Below are 13122 nucleotides of genomic sequence, written 5' to 3'. Positions count from 1 at the left end.
CCACACTTTCCCAAAAGTCTTGCAATAAACAGAAGTCAACCAATCACATTCCTACCACAACACTTACATGCTCATTCCATTTCATATTGCTTGGCAACATTACACCCAGATATTTAAACAATGTCAGTTTGTCAAGCAGGTCACTGCTAATGCTGTATCCAAACTTTATGGTTTTGTTTTCCCTAATCATATGCATTAACTTACATTTTTTTCTACATTGCCACTCAACACATCAACTAGAAATTTTGTCTAAGTCATCCTGTATCCTTCTATTGTCACTCAATTTCAACACTTTTCTGTACATCACATCATCATCAGAAAACAACTGCAGACTGCTTTCCACTCTGCCCGCCAGATCAATTATGTATGTAGAAAATAATAGCAGTTCTATCACACTTCCCTGGGGCATCCCTGACAATACTCTTGTCCCTGATGGCTACTTGCCATTGAGGACAACATACTCGGTTCTGTTACTTATGAAATCTTTGAACCATTTATATATCTGGGAAAGTATTCCATATGTTCGTATCTGCATTGCAAGTCTGCAGTGGGGCAACATGTCAAAAGATTTCCGGTAATCTAGAAATGAAAACTAATTTGGACCTAAAACAATTTATTTTCACTGATAGCAACAATACCATCAAGAGCTTTTCCGACAATTGTTGAAGTTATAAATATGATTTATTTGCAAGATTTCCTGAATTATTTGCCCAATATTACTGTAAAATACAGTCATGTACTTTGAAGAGTGGAAACTCCAGGTAGGAATATCAACACTGTAGGAAAAATACAGAATGCTTACCATAAAGAATATGTGTTAAGTTGCTAACAGGCACAATTAAAAGATACTTGTATAAAGCTTTCAGTTACAGCCTTTCATCAGCAAAAGAGAAACACACACCATTCACACGCACAAGCAACCTTGCTTGTTTGTATGAATTGTGTGTGTTTCTCTTCTGCTGATAAAGGCTGCAGCCAAAAGATTTATGTAAGTGTTTTCTAATTGTGCCTGTCTGCAACTTACTGTGTCTTCTTTATTGTAAGTAAAAATCTATCTTTTCCTTCATTGTTGATAGACATATACTTTGAATAGTTTTAAGAACATCAGATCTGCTACACACGTCATAGGTAACAATTTAATCAAAATGTTAATTAGAAATTCAAGCATAATTTCTAAACATTAATACATAAAGTGGTACCTAGTCTATGACCTTTCGTAATTTTTTCAGGTAAAGGTGATTTGTTTGGCTGTGATATTTCTATGTACCTGCAGCCTTCGGGCAATGGAAGTGGTGGTGGTGGAGGAGGAGGAGGAGCCTCTAGCACTGACGTGGTTGTGAAATCAAGCTGTGATGTAAAAGCACTCACCTACTGTGATTTAAAGTGTATTAATATGCAAGGCCTAGTAGATGTTTTGAGACTATACCCTGAATATCAGCAAGAATTTGCAAATGATATTCAGCATGACCTGACGTACAACCTCCGTGAAGGCTATGAAGCAGAGGTATGTACCATTTGAGTTAATTTAACCAACTACATTTTTAGTGTTCACATGGTTTTCCTAAAGTGGTGATTATTTTTATGAAATCCAGTAGAAAGAGTTTGCATTTAAATGACCACACTGCCAGGTACTAATTGCCAAGTAGTCATGTAGATACAGATAAACAATTGTGAGAGGACACAAGATAAACTAAATATCATGCAGATTTTCCCAAATCATAATTCAAAAATGTAAATAATTAAAAAATACTTAGAAACATTGTCAGCTTTATCAAAACTTTAAGGTGAAATAAAATTTTATACTTATGTTTCATTATATTGCAATTGTCTCATTGTTTTTTATATCTGGGAGGGAATTACTTGTGAAACAACTTGCTAAGTAACTATTTTTTTTCTTTTTTTTACTTTCAAAGAATCATGCTATAGGATAATGGTACATGTACTAGCCTGTGTTACCAGTGGTCTGTCATGGAGAGAGCCACACAGTTATCACAAGGACTCCAAGACTACTTTACTTTCAAAGAATCATGCTATAGGATAATGGTACATGTACTAGCCTGTGTTACCAGTGGTCTGTCATGGAGAGAGCCACACAGTTATCACAAGGACTCCAAGACTACTTGTGCAGAAGCAAACTGTCAGTCAGACAATTTTGCAAAGATTTGGGTGGGCCCTCTCAGTAATGATCTAACAGAGAAACTGAAAAAGTAAAGAGGACTAGGGTGACAGTGGGAGGGAATAGAGGATGCAAAATCTGACTTAAATGAAGGCATATGGGTGCTATGAAATAAATATCTTTCTATCTCTTAAAAATATTTAGTAAACCTTCCTTTTTACATTGTTTAACCTGATAAATGTGGAAATTCTGACAAACGCTATGTATACAGGATGTTTGGGGAGGAAACATCAATACTTTAAAAAATGATAGTATAAGTAATTCTGAACAAAAAATGTATGAACATAGGTCTGCAAATGCTTCGTTAGGTAGGTATGTGTATTGAAAGGAACTTTAATTCTGCAAAATTTATGAGCACATCATGAACGTATACACAATACAACTGGACCATAACGTGATTTTCTTGCAAACAATGCATGGGTACATGCCATTTTTATGCTATTCAACCTACCACATATTATGGTCATGTGACATATGTAGTACAATCACCCGTTGTTTGTGCAGTTGTGCTGTGTAAGCCGCATTGTGTAGTGTACCGGCGATGGATTGGTTAGCTGTGTAGTGTATGGCATTAACTGTGTTCATACAAGTGCTGCTGACAATGCCACACATCTACAGTAATGAGGAATACACAGATATGGTGTATGTTTATGGCTTCTGTGATGGTAGTGCTACCGCTGAAGAGAAAAATACCACAGGCACTTTCTGACTTGATGATTACCTGATTGCAGGGTGTTTACCAAAATGTTTATCACTTTGTGTGCAACAGGCTCTCTTCCAAGTAGACATTTTTTGTCCAAGCATGGAAATCAACAAACTCTGCAAGAACAGGAAGGAATTATTGCAAGTGCTGAGCGAAGTCCCAGTACGAGCATACAAAGAATGTCCCTGCATATGAATGTCCCATAGACTCATGTATGGGAAACATTACATGTGGAAAACCTGTATCCAAAATCTCCACATTTGTGAAAATGCCCAACGACTTAAATTCTGTCACTGGGTGATTGAGAATAGTCATTTGCTCCCATACATACTATTCACTGACGAAGCCTAGTTTTCACGACATGGAATAAACAACACACGCAATAATCATTGATGGTCACGGGAAAATATGTACACTTCAGTGAATAGCAATTTAAAGTTCATTTTGCCATAAATGTTTGGTGCAGCATGATCAGTAACCTTTTGATAGGTCCATTTATTATCAATCAGCAACTGACAGGAGAGAGTTACCTGCATTTTTAGTAAATTCATTTGTCGAACTATTGGAAGATGTTGCTTTAGCCAAACAAACTGGAATATACTTTCAACATGACGGTGCCCCTCCACATGTTACCTTACGTGTGAGGAACCATCTCAACCGCACCAACCCTTATCTCTGGATTGGCCATGGCAGTGCTATTAAATGGCCTCCAGGATCACCTTTAGATTTCTGTTCAAGAGGGTGGATGAAATCAGAGGTTCACAAAGTGAAGGTAAATACATGAGATAAACTGCTTCGTTGCATCATGGACACTGCTGAATTGATTAGGAAGCAACCACAGGCAATTGAACAAAAGTGCAACGATGTTCATGGTAGGATATTCAAACCTGTTCTGTGAACTGTACACCATCTGTATGATAAGTGTTAAAGCCCTTTGTAAAAGATGTGATACATCTTTTTCAACTGAATAGAAGTAACATGCATGTTGTAAATGCGTTATGTACTAAATGCAAAGTAAATAAACAGTATGTAAAAGTGTATAACATAACTGTACTTCTCTGTAACATTGCTTTCAAGAAAATCACATTACGGTCCAGTTATATTGGAGATATCTTCACATTGTGCTCATCAATTTTGCAGAATTATAGTTCCTTTCAATACCCATACCTCCATAACGAAGCATTTGTGAACCTATGTTCATATAACATTTTTTGTTCAGAATTACTTATACTGTCACTGTGTAAAATATTGACCTTTCCTCTACGAACACCCTGTATATAGGTGGAACAGCAACTAAGACCTCGGACTTGCTTTCGGCAGTACTACTGTTGATATCCACATCTGGCTATCTGGGTTTAGAATTTCCGTGGTTTCTCTAAATCACTTAAAACGAAGCCAGGATAGTTCTTTTAAGAATGACTCAACTTATTTCTTCCACATTTCTGCCAAATCAAAATTTGTGTTCCTTCTCTAATAATCTTGTTGTAAGTGTAATGTTAATCTCTGTTCTTCCCTGCCTTTTTAAGTGTATCAAATGGATTTTAGTGAAAAAAGAATATCAAGTAAGAGGCATGTCTTGAAAATAAGCATTTTTTGGAGAAAAACTCATAAAACATTTTTCAAACCAAAAATTATTTTTACAGGAAAGAGCAGTTCGTAAACTAAAACTATTTTTCTATATAGTTGCCACCATTGTTCAGACATTTGCCACAGCAGGAAACCAATTTTTCTATGCCATCATCATAGGAAGATGCTGCCTGTGAAGACAGCCACTGCTGAATACTGTTTTCATGTCATTTTCTGCTCATTGAGTTTCTTCCCAGACGTGAAACCATTAATGCACTAAAATACTGTGAAATATTGAGAAAACTTTGATGCAAAATTCAAAACAAAAGTTGTGGAAAGCTCAGACAAGCCACTGTGTTGCTTCCTGACAGTGCACATCCCCGTTCTCCTGGCGTCACTCGAAACCTTACCCAACAATTCGACTGGGAGCAGTTCAAGCACTCTCTGTACAGCATCTATCTTGCATAACCTGAGTACCACCTGTTCTCAAACTTGATGCACGATTTTGGAGCAGAGCGCTTTGACAGTGATGACAATGCAAAAAACAGTGGTCAGCAGTGGCTGCCTTCACTGGTGCCATCTTTCTGTGAAGAAGGCATAAAAAAGTTGATTTCCCACTATGACAACAGAAAAGTGGTGGCAACTACACAGAAAAATGGTTTAAAAATGCTCTTTCTTGGAAAAAAAATTGGTTTGAAAAAAGAAAAATGATTTCATGAGTATTTTTTTCCCAAAACAGTACTTAGTTTCTGGACATGCATCATATATTTATTAGAAAAGTAATTTGTGGTGATAGTGTAAATTTATACTACTGAAATTTTTAATGTCTGTGAAAAAAGACAGTGCTGAACTATACATGTTAATTATTCCTTCTCCTTGTATGTTCAATTAAAATACATGAATGTTGTAGGAACACAACCACTACTATTGATGTATTAAAGAAATACTACAAAACTATTTCGCTTTGACAATGAACCTCTTAAAAACATGTTAATTTTGTGGTGTCTTTAGTTAGTAAAACAAGGCAATGCCATTGGATATTTTATCTGAGGAATATTCCAGTTCTGTACAATCTTGAACCTTTAACAACTCACTGACAAGGAACCTTGAATGATGAAGGCTAAACACACACTGATTGTATAAATATATCTCACTGTTAGCTTGAGAAATGTTGACTGTGGCTTGGTGCACAATACCTGTTTTTAAAAAAATTTGTAATATTCTTTTTACAAAATTACTGTACTTTACAAAGTTATTACTTTTCAGTAATAATATAAAAGCAATAGATAATACATATATCCTATAAAGAGGCACTGAAATCGTTGTGAGAAACAGTTGGTTAAATGTGTTTAAAAATGGCAGGTTCTGTTTTATGTAGCTAGTGGCATTTTGAGGTGGGATCCAGCAAAGGTCACCAAGATTTTTTTAGAAACTCGTATTTTCTAATTGAAATATTTCATTAATTAATACATTATTTTAGTAGAAGTATAAATTTTTGGAAACAAAAAATTCAGGCTACAAGACAGTATCACTGAATTTTCTAAAAGATTTCATTTTATGATTTCAACATTCTCAAATTCAGAAATAATGAATAAATAAAGCTTTGTAAATACATAGTTTTCAGAAAAAGATGATGTTCTTCAAATAAGGTATGTCACTCCTAAAATAAACCATCATTAGTGAGGTCAAATTTGCAAGTGCAAATGGTTTTCATGAATCAGAAATCCTGAACTTTTCTTTAAAAAAATGTTTTCACGCACACTATGTGTATGTTATTATCAGCAGCATTGAATAATGAACATTGAATAATGTTGTTCAGAAAAATAAAATAGAAATTGGGAAGAAACTGGGAGGATTCAAATTTGTTGGAATATGTACTGCATATGGAAAAGAGAGCAGAAAAGAAAAGAAGGGCTATTTATGTTAGGAATGGTATTATAGCAGATGAAACTATTCTATCTTGTTGCACTTCATGTTCTTGCACAGATTTAATGTTGTCCAATGGATGCGTCATCTGTTCTTTTTAAATAGCTGTCAACAAATGATTGATCCATCCAGTCAGGACTTTATTCATATACATGCAACATTTCAAATGCTGATCCAGCATCAGTGACAAACTCTCCAGCAGTTGTATGGATAAGCATATATATGGAGAATGCATGAAGTTCATCTTGTGCTCAAAAATTACTGACTCACCCCTCAAAGATCGTTTTGTGTTTTGGAGTACCTGCATATTCTATTTTTGAGCCTCAAACAATTTTCTCACAATATCTTGCAGTTTCAACTGTGATCAATTACTTACTCATGGATTTTCTCTTTCTACTTAGTGATGGGGTGCAGTGGTAAGGCAAATGACATGTTCAGGACCACAGCATTACAAATCCCTGTCTGCTCATATAGATTTAGATGTTACATGGTTTCTCAAAACCACATAAGGCCAAAACCATGATGGTTCATTCACAAAAGGCATGAGCGATTTCATTCCCTATCCATCCTAAACTGAGTGTATGCTTTATCTCTAAGGACCTAATTGTCCATGGTTCATTAAACATAAATTGTCCTCCATTTCACTTTCTTACACTCTACAAAGGTGGCACTTGCATCACTACAATAGGGCACTGCATGATTAAAGAGAGAACTATATAAATGAAGAATGAAAACTATGATTACTTTAATGACATCTGGATCCATTCAGATACTCAATGATATGACCTTCATGAATGTCTCCCATACAGATTTATAAGAAGTCAATAGACTGCCCTTTTTTTCTTCCCTAACTTCAAATATAGAACTACTTTCTCGTTTATACAGCAAGAATCAGAAATAAATGGAGTTCCGTCAATGACTCTTCCATCTATAAGTGAGGACGATGAAAATATACCTGAAGAAGGAGAAACTTCACCATTATCTCCTCCCAATAGATCACCTCTTCATTCAACCAGCAGTCCAAGACATACAAAATTCAATCCAAGGTAAGAATATTCACAGTAATACCTTGTACTCATCTGAAAAATAAAATAATATTGTGTAATCATTATCATAATGAATTACTTCTTCATTTATGCAGCAGTCCACGGCATGCAAAGTTTAATCAGAGGTAAATTATAAATATATAGAAAATGTGTGTTGTTTAGCTTAGATATAGTGATTAGTATTAGATAAAGCACATTATGTCTATTCACATCATTTCATCAGTCTTTTATGAATGGGTGTTTCAAAAATGACCGGTATATTTGAAAAGGCAATAAAAACTAAACGAGCAGCGATAGAAATACACCGTTTGTTGCAATATGCTTGGGACAACAGTACATTTGCAGGCAGACAAACTTTCGAAATTACAGTAGTTACAATTTTCAACAACAGATGGCGCTGCAAGTGATGTGAAAGATATAGACGACAACGCAGTCTGTGGGTGCGCCATTCTGTATGTCGTCTTTCTGCTGTAAGCGTGTGCTGTTCACAACGTGCAAGTGTGCTGTAGACAACACGGTTTATTCCTTAGAACAGAGGATTTTTCTGGTGTTGGAATTCCACCGCCTAGAACACAGTGTTGTTGCAACAAGACGAAGTTTTCAACGGAGGTTTAATGTAACCAAAGGACCGAAAAGCGATACAATAAAGGATCTATTTGAAAAATTTCAACGGACTGGGAACGTGACGGATGAACGTGCTGGAAAGGTAGGGCGACCGCGTACGGCAACCACAGAGGGCAACGCGCAGCTAGTGCAGCAGGTGATCCGACAGCGGCCTCGGGTTTCCGTTCGCCGTGTTGCAGCTGCGGTCCAAATGACGCCAACGTCCACGTATCGTCTCATGCGCCAGAGTTTACACTTCTATCCATACAAAATTCAAACGCGGCAACCCCTCAGCGCCGCTACCATTGCTGCACGAGAGACATTCGCTAACGATATAGTGCACAGGATTGATGACGGCGATATGCATGTGGGCAGCATTTGGTTTACTGACGAAGCTTATTTTTACCTGGACGGCTTCGTCAATAAACAGAACTGGCGCATATGGGGAACCGAAAAGCCCCATGTTGCAGTCCCATCGTCCCTGCATCCTCAAAAAGTACTGGTCTGGGCCGCCATTTCTTCCAAAGGAATCATTGGCCCATTTTTCAGATCCGAAACGATTACTGCATCACGCTATCTGGACATTCTTCGTGCATTTGTGGCGGTACAAACCACCTTAGACGACACTGCGAACACCTCGTGGTTTATGCAAGATGGTGCACGGCCACATCGCACGACCGACGTCTTTAATTTCCTGAATGAATATTTCGATGATCGTGTGATTGCTTTGGGCTATCCGAAACATACAGGAGGCGGCGTGGATTGGCCTCCCTATTCGCCAGACATGAACCCCTGTGACTTCTTTCTGTGGGGACACTTGAAAGACCAGGTGTACCGCCAGAATCCAGAAACAATTGAACAGCTGAAGCAGTACATCTCATCTGCATGTGAAGCCATTCCGCCAGACACGTTGTCAAAGGTTTCGGGTAATTTCATTCAGAGACTACGCCATATTATTGCTACGCATGGTGGATATGTGGAAAATATCGTACTATAGAGTTTCCCAGACCGCAGCGCCATCTGTTGTTGAAAATTGTAACTACTGTAATTTCGAAAGTTTGTCTGCCTGAAAATGTACTGTTGTCCCAAGCATATTGCAACAAACGGTGTATTTCTATCGCTGCTAGTTTAGTTTGTATTGCCGTTTCAAATATACCGGTCATTTTTGAAACACCCTATATATATATATATATATATATATATATATATATATATATATATATATATATATATATATATATATATAGAGGAAATACATGTGGTATGTTGCTAGTGCATGTTAGATCAGTTACTAATTTGCAGCATGCAATAGCACAGATAAGAATTGATTTCAGGAATTTATATGCACACTTTAAAATTTAAAGCACAGACTCTGACTTAAATGGGTAAACAAAGCTTCAGTCACCTAAGAAAATGCAACTATTTCAATTTCTGAAAACAAATTTCACAAGCAGAGGCACAAAGCACCATGAAAATGTAGTTTTCTATGTGGGACAGGAAGAAATAAAGCATTGTGGGATGAGGTATTGTGGAGGAGAGAAGAATTATGGTATAGCAGTTACATCCCAGCTAAACCCAAAGAACTTAGAGGAATTACACCACCCACCCCACCACCCCCCTTCTCTCCCACAAACACACATGTGTATCTCATCTTATGTACTTCAAATGGAGAAAGGGCTGTAGCTCACTCAAAAACAAGTGACTTTTTATGTTACATTGAAAACAATCAATTTTTGACAATTTTTTTATCTATCTGATTTTGACTTTTTATGTTGTTACATATGTCTATTACACCACTCATGAGTTAGCTACATTAGACTGGTTGCCTTTCCACATTCTTTTGCAAATGAAATAGAGATGTTACAACAATGTAGCTGTAATGATGCTGCAGTTCTCCTCAAAGAGAAGTTATCACGTTTCTCAACACTGCTGAGTACCAGTCAACAGTATGTTGCAGCAACTGTTCATTGTTGAGTGCATGAAGTGACCCTTGCTTTGATGGGTGTTAATAAAACGAAATTCTATTTCTTACCATTATCATCACATAACATTGGCCTCCTGACTGATTGCTGTTTCATTCTCTCCTTCAAGTGTCACTGGACAGACATTATGGAGGGAAATAAAGTCAGCTTGCCACTCCCCTGGTTGGTGTCAGGCTTTAATAAGGGCTACTACTACTTCTTCAAACTTTCTTTGTTATCATTGTGAGACTAAATAGACCCAATAAGAACCCTCCGCTGTACTGGCAATTGGACATGGGAATGTGGGGGTGGGGGTGGCATGTATCTTCTATGATTCATTAGACATGCTGACTGCTTGGCTGTAGAGACAAACATGGTAAATGAAAATGTGTCCTTAAAACAACAAAACTCAAAACATAAAGTCAGAATGTTTATCAAAATAATGGAAATTATTTTGAAACAAAGCATTTTGTATTATACACTCCTGGAAATGGAAAAAAGAACACATTGACACCGGTGTGTCAGACCCACCATACTTGCTCCGGACACTGCGAGAGGACTGTACAAGCAATGATCACACGCACGGCACAGCGGACACACCAGGAACTGTGGTGTTGGCCGTCGAATGGCGCTAGCTGTGCAGCATTTGTGCACCGCCGCCGTCAGTGTCAGCCAGTTTGCCGTGGCATACGGAGCTCCATCGCAGTCTTTAACACTGGTAGCATGCCGCGACAGCGTGGACGTGAACCGTATGTGCAGTTGACGGACTTTGAGCGAGGGCGTATAGTGGGCATGCGGGAGGCCGGGTGGACGTACCGCCGAATTGCTCAACACGTGGGGCGTGAGGTCTCCACAGTACATCGATGTTGTTGCCAGTGGTCGGCGGAAGGTGCACGTGCCCGTCGACCTGGGACCGGACCGCAGCGACGCACGGATGCACGCCAAGACCATAGGATCCTATGCACTGCCGTAGGGGACCGCACCGCCACTTCCCAGCAAATTAGGGACACTGTTGCTCCTGGGGTATCGGCGAGGACCATTCGCAACCGTCTCCATGAAGCTGGGCTACGGTCCCGCACACCGTTAGGCCATCTTCCGCTCACGCCCCAACATCGTGCAGCCCGCCTCCAGTGGTGTCGCGACAGGCGTGAATGGAGGGACGAATGGAGACGTGTCGTCTTCAGCGATGAGAGTCACTTCTGCCTTGGTGCCAATGATGGTCGTATGCGTGTTTGGCGCCGTGCAGGTGAGCGCCACAATCAGGACTGCATACGACCGAGGCACACAGGGCCAACACCCGGCATCATGGTGTGGGGAGCGATCTCCTACACTGGCCGTACACCACTGGTGATCGTCGAGGGGACACTGAATAGTGCACGGTACATCCAAACCGTCATCGAACCCATCGTTCTACCATTCCTAGACCGGCAAGGGAACTTGCTGTTCCAACAGGACAATGCACGTCCGCATGTATCCCGTGCCACCCAACGTGCTCTAGAAGGTCTAAGTCAACTACCCTGGCCAGCAAGATCTCCGGATCTGTCCCCCATTGAGCATGTTTGGGACTGGATGAAGCGTCGTCTCATGCGGTCTGCACGTCCAGCACGAACGCTGGTCCAACTGAGGCGCCAGGTGGAAATGGCATGGCAAGCCATTCCACAGGACTACATCCAGCATCTCTACGATCATCTCCATGGGAGAATAGCAGCCTGCATTGCTGCGTAAGGTGGATATACACTGTACTAGTGCCGACATTGTGCATGCTCTGTTGCCTGTGTCTATGTGCCTGTGGTTCTGTCAGTGTGATCATGTGATGTATCTGACCCCAGGAATGTGTCAATAAAGTTTCCTCTTCCTGGGACAATGAATTCACTGTGTTCTTATTTCAATTTCCAGGAGTGTAGAAAGACTCATTACTTGTACAATGTGACTAACATTTGTTTCACAGAAGAAGAGGTTATGTGCTGTGTTATGTATAAATCTGAGAGACTGAGCGAACTAAGGTGAAAAAACCATAACACTCCACTGAAATTTTCGCAAGGGCACGTTGTTGCAATGTTGTTAGTACAGCATTCTGAAGAATAAGGAACACAAAGTCCTAATCAATTTTTCCATGTCTCAAGACAATATTGGAGAAAGTGATAAAAGCTTTCCCTCCATCCGACAGTTGCTTTCTAAACATAAGCCTATTGGAGATGACTGTAATTGTCTTGCTCTGATCTTGGAATCGACTTACCCATCCAGTTATACCCAGATCTACAATGTAATGTGAACTGCAAACATAGTGCAACTAGGCATTTCTCATATTAACAAATCATGCTGTAAGTGATAAAAGAACAGACTGATTAGTGAATCCCCTGACCTTTCCATTTGAAGTCCAACTGCTACTTGGCAATGGAACAAAAGTAATGACATACAAAAATCAATTCTCATTAAGCAGAACTGCCCAACATTGATGAGAGTAATGTACCATACAGTGTCCGTGTTTTGGATTATTGAACTTCCAAGAGGATGCTAAGTAAAGCAGGTGGTAGATGTTGGTTCATTGGTAGCATCCTGAAAAAATGCAATCATTTTGCAAAGGAAATTGGCTACAAATACTTGTGTAACCCATTGACAATTATTGTTCAAGTGTGTGAGACCCCTACCACCTACCAAAATTGGACTGAAAGGGGATATTGAATGTATAGAAAAAAAGGGTACCATTAATAATTACAGATTTTTTGACTCGGGGGCAAGCATCACAGAAATGGTGAAAACCCTGAACTGGCAGACATTTTATAGACAAACACCAAGTATCTCACTAAAGCCAAATTTTAAAGTTTCAAGAACTAGTATGAAGGGAGGAATCTTGAAGGAATCTAGAAATACAGCTTCATACATACAAAACAAGATTAAAATAACTACAGCATACATGTGGTTGTTATTATGATTTTCAGTCCAGAGACTTGTTTGACACAGCTCTCCATGCTACTCTATCCTGTGCAAGTCTCTTCATCTCTGAATAACTACTGCAACCTACATCCTTCTGAATCTGCTTAGTGTATTCATCTTTTGGTCTCCCTTGACCAATTTTTACCCTCCATGCTTCCCTCCAATACTAAATTGGTCATCCCTTAATGCCTCAGAACATGTCCAGCC

At 39.1% G+C, this 13122-nt stretch overlaps 1 protein-coding gene across 1 annotated transcript in view; it reads left to right on the top strand.

Annotated features, from left to right (window-relative positions):
• Positions 1-13122, top strand: part of LOC126262461 (potassium voltage-gated channel subfamily H member 8) — a 518890-nt gene that overhangs the window by 465699 nt on the left and 40069 nt on the right. Inside the window, exons 11-12 of the mRNA XM_049959121.1 lie at positions 1230-1504; positions 7257-7417. Coding sequence (XP_049815078.1) covers positions 1230-1504; positions 7257-7417 — 436 coding nt within the window. The remainder of the gene's footprint in view (positions 1-1229; positions 1505-7256; positions 7418-13122) is intronic.

Source organism: Schistocerca nitens, chromosome 1 (assembly GCF_023898315.1).
Source record: "Schistocerca nitens isolate TAMUIC-IGC-003100 chromosome 1, iqSchNite1.1, whole genome shotgun sequence".
Lineage (NCBI taxonomy): Eukaryota > Metazoa > Arthropoda > Insecta > Orthoptera > Acrididae > Schistocerca > Schistocerca nitens.
The sequence above is the reverse complement of the archived record's forward strand: the minus strand, read 5'-3'. Positions and strand labels throughout refer to the sequence as shown.